The sequence below is a fragment of the Mesoplodon densirostris genome, chromosome 9 (genome assembly GCF_025265405.1).
Source record: "Mesoplodon densirostris isolate mMesDen1 chromosome 9, mMesDen1 primary haplotype, whole genome shotgun sequence".
Lineage (NCBI taxonomy): Eukaryota > Metazoa > Chordata > Mammalia > Artiodactyla > Ziphiidae > Mesoplodon > Mesoplodon densirostris.
This window is the reverse complement of record NC_082669.1, coordinates 98,557,810-98,581,172: the sequence shown is the minus strand read 5'-3', so window position 1 is coordinate 98,581,172 and position 23,363 is coordinate 98,557,810. Positions and strand designations below refer to the sequence as shown.

General features: G+C 44.4%; 1 protein-coding gene across 2 annotated transcripts in view; it reads left to right on the top strand.

Annotated features, from left to right (window-relative positions):
* The first annotated feature begins 112 nt into the window (after positions 1–112).
* CREB3L2 (cAMP responsive element binding protein 3 like 2) overlaps positions 113–23,363 on the top strand; it is a 124,350-nt gene continuing 101,099 nt past the window's right edge. For both annotated transcript variants that reach the window (XR_009533346.1, XM_060107896.1), the window contains exon 1: positions 113–599. Coding sequence is in view for 1 of the 2 variants with exons in the window: in XM_060107896.1 (XP_059963879.1) it covers positions 498–599 (102 nt within the window). In the remaining variant the exon portion in view is untranslated. The remainder of the gene's footprint in view (positions 600–23,363) is intronic.

Below are 23,363 nucleotides of genomic sequence, written 5' to 3'. Positions count from 1 at the left end.
CTCTGGACGGAGAGAAAGACTTCTGATTGGGTAGGGCGGGAAAAGTGAGCATCCGATTGGTCCCCGCCCTGGAGGGAGGAGGAGTCATAGCTGTACCCTGGAGCAGAGCTGAGGAGCCCTGGGGAATCTCAAAGTTTGTGTCTGGAGCAGTAGTGGAAAGTGAGCTTATTGAGAAGGGCTTTTCTTGGGATGAGTACTGATCTCCTGCCTTTATTTTGGATACACACCCTGCTGTATTCTCCTCAGCCTTCGGTCTGATCTCTAGACAGTCTGTCTCCTCTGGGGATTCTCAGATCTCCGAGGACGCTGGACCGGAGCCCTTGGCAATTCTCTCTCAGGCAGAGGAGCGAACGTTTTCCTTCCTAAGTGCATAAGCCACACGCATACGCACACACACGCACACACACTCACGCAGAGGCGGTTCTCGCCCTCCGAGGCCGCCCTACCCGCTCCCCTCCTGCCCTCAGCATCCTCGGCCCAGCGCACCTCGGACCACCATGGAGGTGCTGGAGAGCGGGGAGCAGAGCGTCCTGCAGTGGGACCGCAAGCTGAGCGAGCTGTCAGAGCCCGGGGAAACCGAGGCTCTCATGTATCACACGGTGAGGACTTGGCGGGGCGGCGAAGGGGAGGCTTGAGAGGGGGAAGTGTCATCAAAGGACCAGCTCGGGACAGGGAACTGGGAAGGAAGTGTTTGGGAAGAGCATGCCCAGAATGGAGAGATCTGGGGAGAGGTGTGGTTTTTCTAGCTGAACAGTGAAGGTGGGCCGCTGTCTCTTTCAAACTTTTGATAATAGTAACGACGCTTTGTATTGCTTCAGCAACTTATACTCTTTTCCCCGAGGGCTTTTCACATATGCTATATCATTTCGTATTGCGCTGTAAAGCAGGAGAAAGGGTAGATGTTTTGATAATCTACCTCTGTTTAGTTTGCTACTAATTTCTGTGGGAAGATTTTTTTAAAACTGGGCAAAATAAAGTAGCATTTTTTTCCTTCGCTGTCATATTCTCTCTTTCTCTTCCTTTACTTTCTTATTTGAATTTTAGGAAGTATACGTGTGTGTGTGTGTGTGTGTGTGTGTGTGTGTGTGTGTGTGTGTTTTGAAAAAAGGTCCCTTCGTATTAGGAGGAAGACTACTTTATTTGGCTCCTTCAACTGTTCAGCCAAGAAATCTGCTTCCTCCTTCTTCAGAGGAAAGATCAGCAAAGGAGAATGGAAAATCTGAGGCAGCGCATATTTCAGAAAGGCTTTGGAGAAGGTGGGACAGCTCACCAGTTCCTTACTCAGTCTTATGCCCCAGAGATCCCTTTGGGCATTAAACTGTCACAGAGCACACACATTTCTTATAAAGTTTTCAATTTCAAGTTTTGGGTATTAAATTTGCAAAATGAAATTTTGTTTCCAACAGCCAGCACTGATAATATGACTTTATTGTGAGATGCCTTTGTTTCTTTTTTACAAATGCAGAGTTTGTATAGAGAGAGACACTAATGAGAAAATTAGAGGCTTGGCTATTTCCCCTTCATGATTCTTTTAATGGAGTCAGTGCCAGGATATTTGAAACTTTTTCAAAATGGCCTGCAGGCTCCACCCCTTTGGCCTTTGCCTCTGACTGACGTTATTTTGGGAAAAGGGATGAGGGCCTCCCTGTGATTCCCACCAAGGCATTTGTGGTGGCTGAGAACGGCTTGTTGAAAACATGCCGAGTGCAGGGCAGAGAGGTAGTGGAAGTTCATGCCGGGTCAAAAGCCAGATGTGTGGTGTGATCTTCTGGTCTTTGCTCACTGAGTCTGTCCCAAGGACACCGCGTGGGCTGCCTTTGGATTGGGGGCCCAGATGTACTTCCCGTTGCCAGGACAGAGCTCAGAGACGCTGGCCGTCAAATATCTTCTGATAGTATCTCCAGATGTTTCTCCTGACATAGGCCACATTTTAACCATTTGCGAGGGGCAGCTCTTCTCTTTTGTTCTCATGAGTACTGTGAAAATGTCTTATCCCGCAGCTGTAATGCTTTGGGTTATCTTTCAGCTGGTGGGATGAATTATGCACAGCATCCGCGTTCCCTTTCTCAGGCCTCGTGACTTGCCTTTCTGAGATCTTATGCCAGGGTTTGAGATGCTACCCGTGACTGTGACATTGTGACACAGACTGTGACTGTGACAACTTCAGGCAGGACAGTTTGGACTGGCTCTAACTGACATCTTCATGCACAGTTTCAGGGGTAGAGACCTTACCTTCCTTTTGGTAGCAAGGGCTTAGTTTTTCTGTGTCATTGTAATGAAGCAGTGATGGGTGATTATTTTTCTTCTAATTTGATTTTATTTTTAATTACTTTTATGTGTGCCACTTAGGGACGTGTTTCTCTTCTGGGCAGCTCACTCATATAAAATGCCACTCGTCATTGCTGCAAGCCGTGGCCCACAAACTGAGTATATGAATTAATGTTGAAAGACGTATTGGATTTGGTAGCACAGACAACTGGGTTATATTCCTTCTAAACTAAGGGGAGTTTGGCAGAGATTTGAAAATAGATAACTTTCCCATCTGTTTCTTGAACTCTGTTGGGTATCCAGTTGCAGAGCTGGTTATTATTGTCATTTGTCCGTAATGAGAAATGGCCTGACCTCCAAGTGGAAAAAGGATGGCCTGATGATGCATTCACTCACAGATTTATTTGTTCTTTCAATGAATGGTTATTGAAGAGCTTCTATGTGCGAAACACTGTTCTAAGCAGTTGGGATACATCAGTGAACCAAAAAACCCTCAAAATTCTTGACCGTGGGAAGCTTATGCTCTAGGCCTGAAGTAGGGGAGAAGGTTATCTCAGCAGGATGAAAAGCCAGAGCAAAGGCTCTAAGGTGGGAGTGTGTCTGGCATGAGCTTATGGTAACATCACCTTCTGTTTTAGATCCCCCCATTTTTGTCAGTTTTTTTCTTGTAAAAATGCAGGTTACTTCTGAGGCAGAGTGCCTGTTTTTGGAATGGCCCAGTGAAACTTTCCAAGTTGAGTGGATTAGGCATCACAAAGGGAGTGGAGAGCCTGCAGGGAGGGTAAGGTACAAATGTAAGCTGGGAAATTGGTAAGATAGTATAGCTACCATCTGTTGTATATTTATTGTCTGAAAGGGGGGGCTGGCTTCATGGGCCTGCCACCTGTGCAGTCCCACAGGGCCCCACACTCTGATGCTCTGCTGTCACCATCTTGAGACCCTCAATAATTTTTGAACAAGGGGTTTGCATTTTGTAGCAGGTCCCATAGATTATGTAGCTGGTTCTCATGAAAGGCATTGTACTTAGTGCTTTACAAAAATGATGTATCAGTGGGACTTCCCTGGCGGTGCAGTGGTTAAGACTCCGAACTTCCACTGCAGGAGGCACAGGTTCGATCCCTGATCGGGGAACTAAGATCCCTCATGCTGCAGGGCACAGCCAAGAAAAAAAAAGAGGATATCTCAATGATCCAGTGAAGGAGTCGTTTTACAGATAAGAAAACTGAGGCTTAATGAGTTTAAGTGACTTGGTAAAAGGTCATTTAAACTCAAGTCTACCTGCCTCCAAAGCCCAAGCTCTTGCCCACTATGCTGTATGAATGAAGGATCCAGACTTCAAAGGAACTGAGTCAGAGGATGGGGAGTCAGAAGTTGCTGAGTCTGAAGGCAGCTAATATTTAACTGGGGTAGTAGTGCAGCCACCAACCCTTCCTAGCATGATCACTCTCTTTGCTCTAAATAGGGATTTAGCTACCACACGCATGATTGCTAATGCCCTGTTTTAGCAAAACTGTCACCTACTTGATTTTAAAAATATAGAAGTTGCCCGAGGCTGGGATTGTCACGTCTCTGAGGTGCCTTCTGTGAGCCATCAGGAGCAGTGTTTTTCTCATTTGGTTAGTTATGAAGAAAACTTCTGGGTCCAGAAGGACAAAGGCTTAGAGGAGACAGTTTCAAAGTCTATAAAATAATGAACCACACAGAGCGAATTTGGACTTGCTCATTAGATCCTGAATTATTAGAGCTTTGGGCTTCCTCTTGAAGCTGAAAAAATAGTTCCCATACAGATAGATGATAAGATATAATTTTAAATCAGTGAGTAGTACATTTAGGAAAGCTATTGCTTCTGGAGTGGATACAAGTGAAAACTGGTTTCAGAAAAGATGGCAGATATAAAAATGAGGAGTGTATATATTATGGTTTCAAATCATTGCAAGAAGCCTTGTCCCTTCCCCTAAACCTGCCAGGATGTTGGATGTTTCTAACATTCATGTTGTGTTTCCTGTAAGATTCTGTGCAAATTACATTTCTGGGAATTTACTGTGGGATTTTGCAATTTAAAGAGCAAAACAGTCTATAAATCTTATCTATGTATATTATTACATGCACTGACTATATCTGGGCGGATGCTCAAGAAACAGATGGCTGATGTTTTTCTGGTAAGGGGACTTGAGGGACTAGAGGTCAAGAGAGGGAGGGAGGGAGAGGGAGTTACTTACACACTATCCCTTTCGTACTGTTCAAACTTTTACCTCCTGAAAGTATTTAGGAAATGAAAAATGACAATTTAAAGGCACCACATAAAACTGGACTAGAGGTAATTTTAGCCTGCATTTCCTTCGGGAGAGAGGGGATTCTGGTGCTCACTCAATGCCACCAGAGTTGGTGGAGGCCTTGGGTAATGAATAGAGGAAGCAGGAGTGCTTGCTGGAAAAGGGCTTTGAGGATGAAGGATTAACAGTGGGTTTGTGTATGATAAACTTCGTGCTCTTGGTAATTTTCTTATAGCTCAGTTTAGCAATCTGGAAAAGAGGGATTTTATCAATTTTTGCAATGATTATTTTTTTTTTAGGTATACAATAGGATACCTTTTCTTTGCAAAGGTAATGACAGAGGTTCTGCTTGGTATTTCATTTTATTTTATTGAGGTATAGTTGATTTACAATATTATGTTAGTTTCAGGTGTACAGCACAGTGATTTATTTATATATATATATGTATTTTTTTTTTCTTTTTCCGATTCTTTTCCCTTATAGGTTATTACAAAATGTTAAGTATAGCTTCCTGTGCTATAAGAAGGTCCTTGTTGGTTATCTATTTTGTATATAGTAGTGTGAATCAGTTAATTCCAACCTCCTAGTTTTGCTTCTTTTAAATACTGAATTCATGGGCTTCCCTGGTGGCGCAGTGGTTGAGAGTCCGCCTGTCGATGCAGGGGACACGGGTTCGTGCCCCGGTCCGAGAAGATCCCACATGCCACAGAGCGGCTGGGCCCGTGAGCCATGGCCGCTGAGCCTGCGCATCCGGAGCCTGTGCTCTGCAATGGGAGAGGCCACAACTGTGAGAGGCCCGTGTACCGCAAAAAACAAAAAACAAAAAAACCCCTAAATTCATGTAAATCCAGTTCTTTGTAGAATTATTAGTGGTTATGTGCTTAAATTTTATATCCAATTGGTTCTTAAAATGAAATGACTGAGCCCAGAGGGTGGTAGGTGGGGTGCTAAGGGTAGGTTCCACCTGCCTGGTGAGCGGATGTGAAGGCCATCTGGCTTCCACATCCATCGTGATTGCCGGAAGGTGGATGGCTGATCTGAGAGGCTGGTGGTTTCTCCTTCCTCTCGGCGGCCCAGAGACCTCATAGGGCTCCCGTGGGATATGGGAGCTTTTGGTTTGATGTTCGCCTCCTATTGTTGGCCTCTGGCCAGATTCTGAGTGGGACCCTGGGTCCTTGTGGCTTGAGAAATCATTACTTCTGGTCACCTGACCTCCACCAATTGAATAAAGGTAATGAGTTCCAGTAGGAGACAGAATTGTGAAGTCAGTATAATTTGTCTTCAAGGTCCTACTTCACCCTTCTTCACCTTCACTCCTTTCACGTTTCCCTCGCTTCTTGGACCCCGAGTTGCTCACTGTAATGGTGTTCTCCTTCCAACTCCTCCTCTTTAATTTTGTTCTCAGGAAAGATTTTTAAGCTTACACTAAACATTTCAATATTAGTAAAGCTAAACATATGACCCCTAAATGGGCGTTTATATTTAACAATAATTTCTTGAATCTCTAAATGGAGAACTTTAGGCAATAGCCAGGTAGTAGGGGAGGAGTATTTGGGGAGCTGGGGGGACCTCTCACTACCCCTCTGCATGTGGCCCCTATTCATAAGGCGGCCTTGCATATATGTTGCTGATTTAGCTATGATCTAAAGAATTTTCATTGTTTTGGTGAAAAATCTTTGGCTCAATTAGATTATTGTCTCTGAAATTGTTCTCATTGTGTTACCACGGGTTGGGGGAAGGTGGGCTTGGGCACAGTTCTGAAAGATGAGAGGGCAGTACTGAGCTTTGTACTTGCCCTCTTTCTTCAGTGATCCCTGAGTGATAATATCCTATTGAGCTCTGATGTGAAGTTGCTCTGGCAGGAGAAATGAGGCACTGCATCTAGATTAATAATTGAATTAAATGACAGTGCTTGCCGCTGCGAGTAACTGAAAACCGATTCACATTGCTTACACAATAAGTGAATTATTCTGTCACATTGCAAGATGCCTAAAAGTATAGCTACATGTTTGGCTGATTCAGCAGCTGCTCAGTTCATCATGGACCTAGATTCCATCCATCCATAGGCAGGTTTCATCTTCAAGTTGGAGGCAACCAGAAGGCAACTCATATCCTTATGAGTTTCAGGTGTTCAAATAAAAATGACAATATCCAAAGGGAGAAGAGAGGTTGTGTCTTCCTTGTGTCCTTTTTTAAGATGGAAGAAACTTTTTTTAGATGCCTACCAGCTGATTTCTCTTCGAGCTTTATTGTCAAGGATGGGATCACATCATCATTTCTGAACCAATGGCTGGAAAGGGATTTACCTGATTGGCTTAGATTAGTCATGTGGGAATGGAGGGACTACTGGAGCCTCAACCAGCATGACCATGTGTAATGATCATTAGTCAAATAGTCTGAGTTGGCAGACCTTTCCTTCCCTAAAAGGTGTGTTCATTTAGCTAATGGCTGTTTTTCTCACAAAGGTGGGCTAGCAAATGGAAAATGTTTTAAAACATTTAAGCATGGAATATTCCTGCAGTGCATGCAAAGGCTATCATGGAGGGGGTACTGCTGTGTCCCAACTCATGAATGAGGAAATGTAGAATTAACTATATTATCTGAGCTCTCTGCGTCAGGGTCAAATATCAGGGCTGGAGGTAGCTAGCTGAGCCTGTGATCATGATTACGGTGCAAGACAAGAATGACTTTTTCTGTTCGAGGTCCACACAACCTCATCTCTGCAGGCAGAGAGCTGAATGCCATTTTTCAAAGAAGCTGTTTTTCCAGTTGCATATGGCTATTCAAACACTGATAAGGTCAGACTGTGCCTGTTTGCAGCTTGAACTGCCGGCCTCAGCCCTGTGGGGCTCTGACCTGTCTGTGGACTGTCTTGGGGCAAATGGCCTTAGGCTTTGGCTGGGAGTTTGGTAGGACTGAGGGCCTAGGGCCGCAGAGTGTCTGAATTGCTTGTCAGTGATTTTATGAATGAGGGAGTAGTGTTTACATTCTCCACCTCAGTAGAGTCAAGCCTGAAATGAAATGGTGAGATTCACCATTGGTGTCAATCTTGAGTCTATTCCCCCTTCTCCCGGCTCACCACATGCTCTCTGGCTCTTCCAAGTGAAGCTCCAAGTGACCTCATTTTTTCCCTAAATGGAATTGTCTAGGTTACCCACAAGGCACATAAGAGGTGATGGCCCCATTTATCTCTGCAGAATCTAAGGCCTCGAGCAAAAAAGAGACCTCAGCTGGAACACAAGCTTCTTGAAGGCAGGGAACATGACTGTCTTTTCTATACTTCCAAGCACAGGATGCTCAGAGATATGTAATACTTGCTTGATGCACAATTACGTAGAGTAAGGCAGTCCTGGAGAATGAATAAGCTCAGTGACCTCGGTCTCTTTTGTTAATGTATTTTTTTAAAACTCTGGATGCTTGTAAATGCCTCCGCAAGTCTGAAAATTTAATATGAAAGTGACTTGGGTAGTTTGATATCAATCACTTTTCTTGTTTAGTTTTGAGACCCAGATGGGAGGGAGGATGATTCTATAATAGTCCCAGTTTCCGCTAGAGTAGAGTTGAAGGCAGCGTTGTGGAAAGGGTGTGCCTTCGAGCCAGGCAGATTTGGAATCCAGGGCCAGTGGTTCTCTGGTGACCTTGGGCAAGTAACCTCTCCTCTTTGGGTCTCAGTTTCTTCACACGCCACTGCCTAGCTCATAGTGTACACACTTTTTCACCCTCTCCCCTAAGTCAAATGTCTTCTTTCTGGGGAAGAAGTATCCCCACCTCAGGAGTCTGATATCATTCAGGAAGCACAAGGCACCTGTAATTATTCTCTCTCAGGCATCTTCATTTCCTCTTCTCCGCAGCTTCTGCCTTCTGCTGTAAACACAGGTCTCTGCCTTGAACACATGTTTGCCAGATGCTGTTGCCCCTCCTTGCTCTGCTTGTTTTTTCTCTCTTGTTTACTGCCAGGTTTTCTCAGACAAGTAGTCAATAGCTACGGCCTCCATTTCCTCAGTTTTTACTTCTGCCTCCTGTATGTTCTGGTTCCTACTGCTGCCTGAAGGTTCTCCAACTTCTCTCTAACCACTCCACCCACTAGTCTTCTCTCCATCCTTACCTGCAAGGCCTCATGGGAACATGTGGCAATACTGACTGACCACACGTTCATCTTGTAACTTGCTCTTGCTTTGGCTCCCATGATACCCTGGGAGGCTTAGATTTTCCTCCTTTGCTGGCTGCATTACCACCTGTTAAAAGCGTTTGGTACTTGGTCTTGTGTTCTCCCTGTACACTCTCCTGGGCTCCTCCATCTACTTCAGTACAGATGGTTCTCAGATCTTTACATCTGTTAGTTGTCTGTGGATGGAAACCGGGAGATCTTTGGAATATGACCCAAGATCTTCTGGGCCCTCATGAGCTGTAGAGTGGCTCTGGCTGGGTAACCTTTGAATCTTGCTGATGCATTACTTTGAGAAGAGATGAGAACACTTTGATTCCCCCTTATCACCGCACCCCTGTTATCTCAGGGGATGTTTTGTGACTCAGCCCTCCTGCAGTGTAAACCCAAGAGAGGCTCATGAGTCATTGCTGGGACACAGCTGTTTCTTGAGTCAGTGTCACTCATCAGATGCAGGCTGTGTTTTGACTGGGTTCATCCTTATTCTTCAGCTTGGGAAGCACTCTTTTGGTGTTCTGCGGTGGTGTATCTAATTTTTTTCTAGTACTGAGTGGAAGGTCAGTGCAAAAGTCAGATATAAGTTCTTAGATCTTGTACCATTGATCCTTCTGGTGTGTCTAGCTGCTGTTGAGCTCAGTTACAGTTGCCTGATGTTGAATTGCCTGCCCTTGAGTTGCTCTATTCCGGTGTAATTTATTTATCTAAACTTTATTGACATTACTGAAGAGCTTTCAAAGAATTGAGACAGGTGACGCTGAGCCACTCAAATTTGTATGCCCGCTTCTTGTTAGAAGTATCTTGGAAGAGAGTTTTTCTTTGGAAAAACTCATTGTAGTACAAGTTACTTCACATCCTCCATCTCAGTTTATCCTGCTGTAAAATGCTGCATTTGTATAATGTTCCCACAGGTTCCTTTTAACTCCAAAGTTCTGTGCTGGGTATCATGCTGTCACCCTTGAAAGTCTCTGATCTTTAAAAAATGGGTGATTTAAAACAACAGCAACAAAGGTCAGTTGATTACCTCTTTCCTTGGGCACTCAGTTGGCGGGTATAGTTTTGCATTTTGTAGCCTCTGTTTTCTGACTTAAAAACCTTGCTTCAGTAAAACCCAGACAAAATAAAGAATGGAAAAACAGAGAGACACAGAGGTAGGAGACATTTTTTTTTAACATCACACACACACACACACACACACTCACACACCCCTCTTCAGACTTCTTGGCAAATTAGAGGAGTCTGGGGAAAAAAAATCTACAAACAGTTTTCAGTCGTCTGAGTGGAAAATCTTGGTTTTTTAACATTTCATATCTTGGAAATGTCTGAATAGTTTTTGTTTAAAGGGAAATTCCTTTTGGCTGAGAAAGAGGCTGCAGGATTCAAACTGATAGGGTGATTTTTTTAGGAAACTTGGAGGAAACAAGGATTTGTGATGAAAATGCTTTCTCACTAGCCAGTTGTGTCAAAACAGACATTTAAATCCAAGGTTACCAGTCATAGCATTTGAAAGATTCAGCCATTAACTCCTTCCTTCCCCTCGCTTCCTGTCTGTACATCCTGGGGAAATATCTCTCATCACTGGTCCTTCCTCCCATTTGAGGAACTTCATGAACTGCTTTTCTAAACCTGTGCATGTTCTAGGCAGGAGGATATACATTCTTGACCTTGTGGTTCTCCCAGCAGAGTGGGAAGGGAGATATGTAAAGAAGTCATTAAATCACAAGTCATTAAATATCTGGTGTACATTTTGCTTTAAAGCTGTGTTCAAAGTATTTCTGGCACACAGAGGGTGGAACAAGAGATCTGAAGGAGATGAAGAGTTGGAGAGCCTCTCACTGAAAAGGTGATATTTGCATTGGGTCCTGAAGTATAAATAGGAGTTCTCCAGGCCGTGGGAACAGCAGATACAGAGTAGGAATGTATAACATGTCATAGTTGATTCTGGGAATCCCAAGTGGTTTTATGTAGTTTCGAGTAGGATGCTCTGTGGGGAGTGTTGGGAGATATGATAAGATCACACAAGGTTTGCATGCTTTGTTAACCATTTGGATATTCTTTTGTGGGCAGTAGTGTGGGAAGCTTTTAAGACTTTTAATAAAAAAGAGACAGGGAGAGAAGTGTGTTTTGGAAAGGAAACCCTAGTGTTTATGAAGCATGGATTGGAGGGGAGAATTAATGTCAGCAAGATGATCTGCTGGCTGGCTGTTTCATCCATGAAGTAGAACAAGGCACCTTGAGGGCCTTGAACCTGACAGGGAGCAGCACATGAATACAAGAAAGGGTTAGGAGCTGGGCGTGAAGACTTGGTGGCAGCGGGGCATGTGAGGGCTATGGGAGGCGTCGTGGTTTCTGATGTGGCGCACTGAGTTGACGGTGCTACCTTTCGTGCAGGAAGGTGAGTTTGCTGGGGAAGATGATGAGTTCGGTTTTGGACATGGTGATTCTGACGTGTTCATGGCACATTCAGGAGAGGTACCTGAAAGGCATTTGGAAACATGGGTCTGGAGTTCTGGAGAAAGGTCTGGAGATGTAGATTTGGGTGTTATGAATCTCGTGGGGGAGAAGTGAAGCCAACAGTCCTAATAAGATAGTCCAGCGAGGTCCAGGGGAGAGTGAGGAGTGTGAGAGCAAAGCTGAGAAGGAAGCCCTGGGGACACTTGAAGCGTTAGCAGGGGAAGAGAAATCTGCAGATGGAACTCAGAAGGAATCCACAGAAAAAGTGGAGAAAATCCAGGAAAATCCAGGATCCAAAGAGGGGAGGGTTGCCACAGAGTGGTCAAGATAAAGGAGGGCTGAGTATGCTCTTCAGCTGCCTGCCAAGCACTGTGTGGTGTTAGCTCAGGGCGGGACTGTGTCCTGGAGCTGCAGAGGTTCCCCGAGGGTCTGGACCTGTGGGCATGCTCTCTGGCTTTGTGCCAAGGGAGTGCAGGCCTTGCTTCCAGGCAAGAGCAGAAACAGCAGAAGGACAGGTGCTGGGAGTAAATATGCATGGTAGATAATGTGTACAATAGCGCCTCTTTCTTTCCTTTTGTTTTTGTAAAATCAGTCCTCAAAATTGGCCCTGGAGACTGTCCCCGTGCCCTTGCGGTATTATGAAGGTCCTTTCTTCATTCTTCTCTCCACGCTGAAGCCACCTGTTCCTGATGTCTTTCTCATGAGCGAGGTGTAGTTTGTGCCTGGGTCCCCTCGTGCATGTGTCACGTAGGAGTCTCAGGCTTTGGGGCATGCACAAGGAGGGTCTCTGGATTCATTAAATCTGTATAAGACAGTTGGGATTTATCAAATGCCTAGAAGTCTTGAGCCCTTTCCTTTCTGTATTTCTGCTGACTTCCCACTGAAAGAGTATCAAGTGGACCCAGTGGTTGCCAAAGATAAGTTTGATCACAGAGACATCAACGGTATTCACATGTTAGGAAAATAGAAAAAAAACAAATTGACCCCATTTTTAATGACATAATAATAGGGGCAGGTGAGGACAAATGGTTTTGTAATAAGAATATGAGCCCGAGGGCTTTCCAGTGGAAGGAACACTAAAGTAAATGATGCCGCTTCGAAGAAAATGTGCAGCTCCAAGCAGTGCCTGGGATTCAGGACCTACAGAGGGGGCTCTGGAGGGCACCCTCCAGTCCTCCCCATGCCCCCTGCATTGTGGGGCTCGGTTCTACCTTTGCGCTCTGCTTCCCCGTATCCAGGATGTTGCTTTCATGGCCCTCAGCCCTCCTGGGGAGATGAGGAATAGGAATGGGAGGAGAACTCTGGCCCCAGGACTGAAGTTGGGCCCAGGAAACAAGGGGGTGGAGAATAAGGAGAATTCTGCTTTCCGACTGGCTGCACAGGGAGGAAGCGGGCAGCCCTTCTCAGCCCAGAGCAGATCAGACTCCTGTGAGGTGGCACCGAGTTGAGAATTCACCCAGCACAGTTCAGCTACAGTGTGGGTTAAGTTGGTCTCTTGGCTGACTGGGAATTGATTACTTTTTTAAAAAATATATATTCTTTTCCTTTATGGTTTATCATAGGATATTGAATATAGTTCCCTGTGCTATAGAGGTAGGACCTTGTGGTTTACCCATCCTATATAAAATAGTCTACATCTGCTAATCCCAAACTCCCAGGCCTTCCCTCCTCCACCCACTCCCCCTTGGCAACCGCAAGTCTATTTTCTACCTCTGTGAGTCTGTTTCTGTCTCATGGATAGGTTCATTTGTGTCGTATTTTAGATTCCACAGGTAAGTGATATCATATTTGGTATTTGTCTTTCTCTTTCTGACTTACTTCACGTAGTATGATAATCTCTAGTTGCATCCATGTTGCTGCAAATGACATTATTTTGTTCTTTTTTATGGCTGAGTAGTATTCCATTGTATATATGTACTACATCTTCTTTATCCATTCATCTATTGATGGACATTTAGGTTGTTTCCTAAATGTGAATAGTGAATAGTGCTGCTATGAATATAGGGGTGCATGTATCTTTTTGAATTATAGTTTTGTCTGAGTATATGCCCAGGAGTAGGATTGCTGGATCATATGGTAATTCTATGTTCAGTTTTCTGAGGATTCTCCACCCTGTTTTCCACAGTGGCTGCACCAACTTACATTCCCACCAACAGTGTAGGAGGGGGAACCGATTACTTTCGATCATGTTATTTCAATAACTATATGTCTTGTGAGTTTGAAGCACTTGTGTTACAAATTTTAAAAAAATAGCCTAAATTTTTTAGAACAGCTTTAGATTCACAGCAAAACTGAGCAGAATGTACAGAGTCTCCATACATTCCCTGCCGTCTGCCCACCATGCACAACCTACCCCACCATCAACATCCTGCTGTTACAAACTTTTGGAATGTGGATTCATAAGCTGGGGTTACCTGTGGCAGCTTTTGACTTTAACTTTGTTTTTTGAAATTAGTCACAGCCAAGCTCCCTTTTGTAATCCAACAAGAAGCCAGGTTGGTCCACAAGAGCCTCAAACATATGTGTGTGTGTATAGGCTGTCCCTCCATGTGCCCCCCGCCCCAACCTCTGCCCTCTTCCATTTACAAATGGCTTAGGAACTGGACATTGTCCTTTGGAAAGGAGGGTGGGATAGAGTGGGGGACATACTGTATTGTTTTGTAATCACAGAACCTGAAGCCGATCTTTGTAGCTATGACTTTGAACTTCCTACCCTGAGATAGTATTCATTTCTGAGGCACTGCCAGGAGTTGTTTTTCTGGTTCTGCTCTGGATTTGCAAGTTTTCTTTCCAGGACTCTCCTGCAGCCCATGACCTACATTTGGGAGCAGCTGGAAGGCCTGGGACTGTGGGCTGGGGAGGCCGAGGAGGTCAAGACCAAACCCAGAAGGAGACCAACCTGACCCCCTTGTGTTCCAGGGCATCGTGCTCTAACTGAAGGTGCCCAGTGACCCTGGCAATCTTAACGTACACATACATTTTTGTGTTTGATGAGAAAGGGAGGCAGAGAAGTAGCAGCCAAAAAACCATTTGGTGTTTCAGCTGTGTTTACATATTAGGAACATGAGGTGGTTTTATTTTATTTTATTTTGTTTTTTTTAACGTCTTAATTGGAGTATAATTGCTTTACAATGGTGTGTTAGTTTCTGCTTTATAACAAAGTGAATCAGCTATACATATACATATATCCCCATATCTCCTCCCTCTTGCGTCTCCCTCCCACCCTCCCTATCCCACCCCTCTAGGTGGTCACAAAGCATCGAGCTGATCTCCTTGTGCTATGCGGCTGCTTCCCACTAGCTATCTGTTTTACATTTGGTAGTGTATATATGTCCATGCCACTCTCTCACTTCGTCCCAGCTTACCCTTCCCCCTCCCCGTGTCCTCAAGTCCATTCTCTACGTCTGCGTCTTTATTCCTGTCCTGCCCCTAGGTTCTTCAGAACCATTTTTTTTAGATTCCATGTATATGTGTTAGCATGTGGTATTTTTTTTTCTCTTTCTGACTTACTTCACTCTGTATGACAGACTCTAAGTCCATCCACCTCACTGCAAATAACTCAGTTTTGTTTCTTTTTATGGCTGAGTAATATTCCATTGTATATATGTGCCACATCTTCTTTATCCATTCATCTATTGATGAACACTTAGGTTGCTTCCATGTCCGGGCTATTGTAAATAGAGCTGCAATGAATGTTGTACATGACTCTTTTTGAATTATGGTTTTCTCAGGGTCTATGCCCAGTAGTGGGATTGCTGGGTCATATGGTAGTTCTATTTTTAGTTTTTTAAGGAACCTCCATACTGTTCCCCATAGCAGCTGTATCAATTTACCTTCCCACTAACAGTGCAAGAGGGTTCCCTTTTCGCCACACCCTCTCCAGCATTTATTGTTTGTAGATTTTTTAATGATGGCCATTCTGACTGGTGTGAGGTGATACCTCGTTGTAGTTTTGATTTGCATTTCTCTAATAATTAGTGCTGTTGAGCACTTTTCATGTGTTTGTTGGCCATCTGTATATCTTTGGAGAAATGTCTATTTAGGTCTTCTGCCCATTTTTGGATTGGGTTGTTTGTTTTTTTGATATTGAGCTGCATGAGCTGCTTGTAAATTTTGGAGATTGATCCTTTGTCAGTTGCTTCATTTGCAAATATTTTCTCCCATTCTGAGGGTTGTCTTTTCGATTGTTTGTGGTTTCCTTTGCTGTGCAAAAGCTTTTAAGTTTCATTAGGTCCCATTTGTTTATTTTTGTTTTTTATTTCCATTTTTCTAGGAGGTGGGTCAAAAAGGATCTTGCTGTGATTTATGTCATAGTCTGTTCTGCCTATGTTTTCCTCTAAGAGTTTTATAGTGTCTGGCCTTACATTTTAGGTCTTTAATCCATTTTGAGTTTATTTTTGTGTATGGTGTTAGGGAGTGTTCTAATTTCATTCTTTTACATGTGGCTGTCCAGGTTTCCCAGGACCACTTATTGAGGAGGCTGTCTTTTCTCCATTGTTTACATGAGGTGGTTTTAAATCAAAGGAACCCAGTGTTTCCTTTTGACTTAAATACAGACTTATAGGAGGAAACTGAAATTAAGCTTGGCCCAGCTGAGAGGTGGATGGTTGAGTGGATTGAACATGATGAGTTTTCAGCTTTCTTATTCCTACTCTTCCTATTTCTGTTGTAGATTCTGAATGTCCTGTTGTCTTCTGATCACTCAGCTGCTGGGGCAGAGGGTTAGTAGAAAAAACAGGGATTTTGGAGTCAACACTGACTTCATAGCCCTTATCACCACCGACAACTTATTTATTCAGTGCTTCCCAGCTCTGTCAACCTGGCACTAAGAGAAAATGATGATATCTTCCCAGGGCACTGAAATAATGGATGAGGCTGATCACAGCCCAAGTGCTCTGTGGGCTCTAGCCTCCACTCAGGGCATTCCATAGGCATACTTGTTGGGAAGCTACCAGAACAGTGGTGAGCACATCATAGGGAGCCAATGAAATATTTGCCAAGTGAACGGATGAGTGAATGATTCTGGGCTTATGACCTGGTTCTGGCACTCCCTACTCTGGGTACCTTTCTGAGGTTGTTTCACAAGGCCATGATAGAGGACGAGTGACATGATGTAAGTGAAGTGTCTGTCTCCATGTCGGGTACATGGCCTCTGCTTAGGAGATAGTAGGTTCCTGCCCTCCAGTTTTCTATTCCAATAATTTCAAGGAGGCATAGGAAGAAACGTTTGCTGAATTCTAAACTGAAGGAAAAAAATTAGTAAATAGAATAAAGCTTCTCTAATGTGACCTATTTATTTTGTTTGTTTATTTCTCTAGTTTTACTGAGATATAATTGACATATAATGTGAGTTTCAGATATACAACACGACTTGATATATGTATATATTGCAAAATGATCACTACAGTGAATTTAGTTAACATTCATCATCTCACAGAGTTACAATTTTTTTTCCTTGTGATGAGAACTTTTAAGATCTACTGTCTTAGAGACGTTCCAATACACAATACAGTATTGTTAACTATAGTCACTATGTTGTACATTACATCCCCAGGACTTACTTATCTTATAGCTGGAAGTTGGTACCTTTTGGCCACCTTCACCCTAATATGGCCTAATTGTGATGACATTTAGTGGGGGAAAAAACCCGAAAAGTTTTTTCAGTTCCTACCTGAACCTTTTTAGGCTCAAGGCCTGGTATTGATTTGCATGACTGAGTTCACACTTCGATTTTTCAAGCACCTGCTTCTGCAGAACTGAAATTCTTTGTAGGTTTTGAAGGGGGTGGGGATTGGTGGCAGATGTTAACATTCTTCAAGTCACAAGAGGCAAGGCATGTAGGGGCCAGCCCATTCCCTAGTCCTGCCATCACCTGAAACAGCCATCTGTGACTGAGATGGTTTACCCTGCTTTTTAAATATAAATAGCATTTCTGGGGCTGACTGTGATAAGCTTAAGAATTCATTAATAGGAAGAGAGTGGGAAGGAATGGTAAGCGTGGTGTGGAACAGCCCCTGGGGGCCCTGCCCACAGCATCAGGGGGTAGTGCTAAAGGGCTCTCCATCTGCTGCGGCACCGCCTGGCCCCTGGACCTCCCCAGCAGTGCAAATTTGAGTGCTGTTGGTAAGCTGCAGCAAACGCGTTAAAGCCACAGGCTCTCCTTCTGACCCAGGGCCTGAACTGACCTTCCAAAGTAGTTGATGTAAGTAGAGTTCAGCAAGGCAACCTTCCCTCAGTCTGCTTGCTTGGGAAGCAGAATTCTAAGTTGGTTTTCTCTGGCTGCCTTTTGTGTGGGCCAGCTAGCATTCTAACAGAAGGTTCATAGAGATTCTGGCATGTTAATGGACCCACATCCATAATGCCTTATTATTTTGGCAGTTTCAGTAGGACTTTGAGAGGGAGATGTTAGAAACCTGTGTCCAAATCTTCATCCCCTCTGGAAGTTATAATTTTTATTTTAAACAAACACACCAAAAAACCCATTGCTGGTATTGGGGTGAATGCCAAAGAGAGAAAAATCCTTAGCTGTAGAGGCTAACAAGTTTGAATGAGTAACCTGATGGTTCTTCTCTATGGAGCTGCATATTTGCAAAACAGCTGGCAATTTGGGAGACTGGTTAGCCCTTCATTGGTTTTTCATAAAATACAGATGATTTTCATGGAGAAGTTTGTTCTTTGGTATTTTCCAACCAAAAGAAAAATATCCTGGTAGGTAGATTTTTTTCTTTCTTATTGCCCCTTTGAGAAACCACTGCCTGAGCCAAATTTAGAAAACAAAACAAAACAAAAGCAAACCAGAAACAAAAGTTTCAAGATTGCAAGCGTATATGTCACTTGGCTTTAAAATACAGTAATTGAAACATGTAAGGGGGCCTACTTATGAACCAAGAAGTCTTGATCGAGGACATCTAGGACTGGTATATTGGTTGAACAGTGCCAGTGGAACCCAGGATTGTCCCATCTTTTCATTCTGCCATCTTTAGCAGGTAGACCTTTATCTTCTTGGGCATTACCTCACGACTGCAAGATGACTGCTTTACCTCTGGCATAACATCAGCCTCCCTGGTTGGGAGAAAGTGGGAGGGCAAAGCAGAAGAGGGTAATACCTGTACTTGAAAAGCCAAGGCTTGCTCTGAGGTTCCCAGCAGAATTCCTCTTAGGTTTCGCTGGCCACCCCTCACTGAGGAGAAGCCAGGAAGGTGTTTTAGCTGGATACCTTGTTACCTTGAACAAGATTGGCGTGTCTGATTGTGAGGAGGGAGGGCAAGATGGACATTGGGTGGTCAAGCAGCAGTGTCTGCTGCACCACAAAAGAACATTTTCCCAAACTTATAGGATCCTAGGTCTGGTAGGGACCTTTGAGGTGGCCAAGCACATCCCCTTCCTGCCACAATAAGGGAATTGCTTTATTTCCTTCTACTATGGCTCCACGTGCCCCAAACCCCAGTTGTGCTTTTGGGCACTCCTGGGCTGGACTGCTCATCCCTGGATGTGTAAACTGCCTGGAATGTGAGTGGGCTGTGAAGAAGTACCTTTTACAGGAGAGGAGAGTGGCAGGGATGCGGGCAGTGTGTGTATGGGAATCCAAAGGTCTGATTATGCTTTTTCAGGAAAAGCAGCCAGCCAACAATAATTACTGGGCCACCTCTGAGTGCAGAACCTGGAATCCAGTCTCCTGGAATGATCACAAAAGCCAAGGAAGACTCAGCCCTGCCCTTGAGAAGCAAAGCCTAGCAGGGCCCCCAGAGCAATGGCACACGTGTGATGTGTGCTGACTGTGAGGAATGACAATGGTAGACCAAGTAGCCAGGCCAGGAAGGCATCCTGGAGGCATTGGCTTTGAGCAGGAATTTGTAAAGATCTGTTATTTGGTGGAGAGTGATGGTGTGTAAAAACACTGATTTGAGGGTAAGCAGCTTTGCCTGGTTGGAGCCATTTAATAACACTGGCCTGTAGCCTGGTGTATTTTCTTTAGAAGAGCAGCCTTGAGTTGACAGTGTTTATGGATTCCTCTCTGCGTGCAGAGGAGGTCTTACGATGGGCAGATTTATTGGAACATGTCAGAAAGACCACTATCTCTGTACCAGCTTTCCCTGTGAATTTTCAATTTTAATCCTCTCCTTTTCCTAGGACTGACTGGTAGCCCTGACATTTCATTTCTCCTTTGCTTCTCCTGTTTGAGATTCCTTCTTTGGGGGTGCAGCCAGTATCCTCAGTGCTGGATCTGTGTGCCCGATAGTGCTCTGGAGGGCATCCTCCAACCTTGCCTCTGGGCCATGTGGTAGAGGATGCAAAAATGAGGGGATCAGTGTCTCAGTGGCTGTTATGCCCCACAGTGGACCAGGTGGATGGTGTTTGGCATTGAAAGTATCTGGTGTATTAGTCTGCTTGGGCTGCCTTCATAAAATATCATAGACTGGTTGGCTGGAACAACAGACATTTATTTCTCAGAGTCTGGAGGCTGGGAAGTCCAAGATCAGGGTGCCAGCAAATTCTGATGTTGGTGAGGGCCCTCTTCCTGGCTTTCTTCTCGCTGTGTCTTCACATGATGGAGAGAGGGAGCAATCTCTGGTCTCTTCTTCTAAGGGCACTAATCCCATTATTGGAGTCCCACCCTCATCACCTCATCTAACCCTAATTACCGCTCAAAGGCTCCATTTCCAAATACCATCACATTGGGGGTTAGGGCATCCCTATATGAGTTTTGGGATGACACAATTCAGTCCATAGCACTGGGGATTCACTGGAGTTTCATGGGGCTCCTAATTAACAAGTAGGGGTGACCAGACAGTGTGCTTTCTACTGGACAAAACCTGTAACAGTTGAAAACCTGTAGAGTGGCAGTTCTTTAAAGCTGAGATCATGAATTAAGGTGGGTCTGGGAACCTCCTGGAATGCTCTCCAGAATTTGTAGGTATACTGCACATGTGCATTTTTCATCACATTTTCAAAAGGTATTCATGACCCCAAAATGTTAAGAGTTACTGTCCTGGAGATTGTACTTCTAAAGTGGAGGCTGAAAGGGGTCAGGTCTGTGCACAGCCGGTGTCCACTGCCAGCATCCTGTGTACATGGATGAGACCACCCTGCCCCCGTGCTACCCCCTTCTCCCCTCAGCATTCCAGAGAACCCCTGCCCCCTCTTGCTGCTGTGCACTAATTAGACTCTGACTGCTGACAGGTGAGCTTACCACCCAAGAACTAAAGGAGCTCTTTCCCCAGAAACTGCATTGTTTGTACCTTAAACCCTTTGTCTTTGTTTTTTGGGAAAAACACATTTTATTTTATTTTTTTGGAGAATGCATAAAAAAATGAGTGGCTTACATCATAAGCCAAAAAAAAAATTCTTGCATATTAAAGACATTTCATAGTATTCTCAAGATACTGACTCAATGTAGGCAAAAGTTGAAGCTGCCTCTTCTGACTGTAAGTAGAGGGGTCTGGCCCATATATTCATTCATCACAGCCAGGGCTAAACCCTAGTTTGCCCTTATTTTTTCTCCTTCTCTACTTCCTGGTCCTCCCACATCACAAATTCTTCTCTAATCCATTTTAAATTTTATTTGACTTCATATTATATATTTCCTTTAAGCCATTTCAATCATTTTTGAAACATGGTAAATGTAAATACCTTTTAAAAGCACAGACCTTCCTAGAATCTGGGCTTAGCCTAAGGCTGGCTCACTCCTGACCCAGGCACAGTCCCTAAAGGACGCTGGAGGCATTGGCCTGGGTTCCATCTCCCCATTCCCCACCCCGGCTTCCTTCTTCTCATCTCCTTCCTATCCTTCTTCTCTTTTTGTGTCTTTTTCTCTCCTGGGCCTTTTACTTCTTCTATGACTGTGCCCTAACTCTGCCACTGTTTCTAGAGCTTTGCTCAGCCCTGATGGTATGAGGACTCCAACTCAGGGTTTGGGATCTGTTCTTAGATTCTCCTGCCTCATTGCCAGAACTTGTGGTCTGCCGCTGATGATGGCATTCTGGAGGTTGTCACATTAATGGTGTGCATTGTTAAGGGGGGACTGGAAATTGCAGTAATGACTTTCCGAATCTATGCTGTAGCTAGAGACCCAGAAGGGGCAACATTGTGGAGTGACTGGGCCAACGTATAAATAAAGAGCAGGAGTAGCCAAGGGATGAGCTAGGCACTCTTAGAGGTCACTGAGGAATTTTACTGGTTAACAGTGGAAAACTTCTTTCCTATTTTGCCTTTCTTGTTTTTTTTCCCCCCTTCAGTTGAAATACTGGGGGCCTCCAGGTCTAATGGTTCTGTCACCTACACTGAGCAAGCCTGGTCCACTGGTTGGGGAAATCTGGGTCTAGTTTTGCTAGTTACTGGTGTCTGTAATGCTTGACCCTGGGCATCAGCAATCCTTTGCACCCCTTTCTCCAGTTGTGTTCATCCAGGCCTAAGGGTGTGGCCCACGAGTCTAGGTTCTTCTAACTGGGCCTCTGGTCACCTCCTTGGCTGACCTCACCCACAAGTTGCTTTAGGCCCAGTGAACCCCCTGGAATAGCAAGGCTCCTGCTGTGACCACACCCATTGCCTATAGCAATGGTTCTTCGTCTTCTCTACACGTCATAATTACCTGGGACCTAGTGCCTGGGTCCCAGCCCACGGGATTCCGATCTAATTGGTTCTGGGATGAGGCCTGGGTGGCAAGATTTTTTTTTTAACAGCTTCCCTGGTGATTCCAAAATGAAACCAAGGTTGAGAACTGCTGGCTGGGGGCTTTGCTACTCGAAGTTTCCACCCTGCAATAGGGCACTCCAGGCAGACACTGCCAATTCCTCATGTTTTGCACTTAAGATACAACTACTTTGAATTTTCTTTTTCCCAGAATAGCAGCATTTACTACTCATATGGTGATTCTCGGGTTTCTTAGCACAACTTCTGAGTTCAAGTTCTCAAATACCCTCTGAGATGCCCTTGGTGCCCTTTGCCTCAATTTGCCGCTCTTGTACCTCTCGGCCCTCACAGGCAATTGGTAAAACGAATGCACGCGTCTTGGAGATGGTCATTCTTGTCTCCATCCCACAAATCTTTCTGGGGCAGCGCTCTGCCCAGCGCTGCAGGGGGCTGGGACTTAAGGAAGCACAAACTTAATAGGGACCCAGCCCCCTTCCTCATTGCCTCACCCCTGCTCAGTTCCTTTCCTTCCTCATCACTTGGTAGGAATAACAGTGGATTGGGTCATTCAGCTTCCTGATCTCCAGTATCACTGCCTGACCAGGGTCCCCATTATTTGAACACAGTGTGACCTGACTTACTAACCTTCCTATACCGTCAGGGCTGTCCATTACTACCTTCCTGGACCATTGCTTTTATGCTGATTTGAGCTCAGGAGTCAGGCAGGTAAATGAGGGAAGCTGATCTGGGAGATTGTAGGGGTCAGCAGGGACTGGAGAGGCTGGGAGAGCTTGGGACCTGTTCAGCAGAATCTGCAGCCCCTCAGCTCCAACAGATGGTGCCAGACAGGAATTTGGACCCACTATTGGCAGATGATCTAGCTTTCAAAGAAGCCAGAAACACAGATTTTTGCATAAATCTCTTGCTTTTTAAAAGTTGCCCCCCTACACCCGCCACCAAATTAAAGAAAAGAACACAAAGTAGAGATAAATCTTTACAGGGCATTCAGAGATAAATCTTGGACTCTCAAAATTCACAGAAATTTAGCAAATGCTCTAACCTGTGTAAACTGAGCTGCCATCATCCCGACTCAGGGATGGCTCTCCCAGGTTGTAATTTATCTGTGTTTTACACAAAAAGTGTGCTGTTTCTGTACGCATAGGAGATGCTTCTGAAATTAGAACCAGAAATGGCATCAGGACATTTTATTTGCTTTGTCCTGCCTGCCTTTCAAGCTCATCTTTTCCATTGTTAAAAGTCTGTTTTAAGAGAGATTGTTCTATCTGACCTTGATTTCAGTTCTTCTGTAAAGCGCTTTCAAGATTACAAAAATGTGGCCAGAAATCAGGTCATTTATATTATATTTTGGATTCATTAGGCTCAATAGTCTCTGATTTAATTTTATTTATCTTGGCCTCATTTGCTCCATTTATAAAGTGGAATGATAATACCCACTGATTTCACAGAGTTGGCTTGAGGATTAAATGAGATTATTTATGTGGAATCATTTTAGAAAAGGTTGAGTCCTCCCTAGTTGTGAAGTATCAAGTTCAAATTAAAAGGCACTGCTGGACACT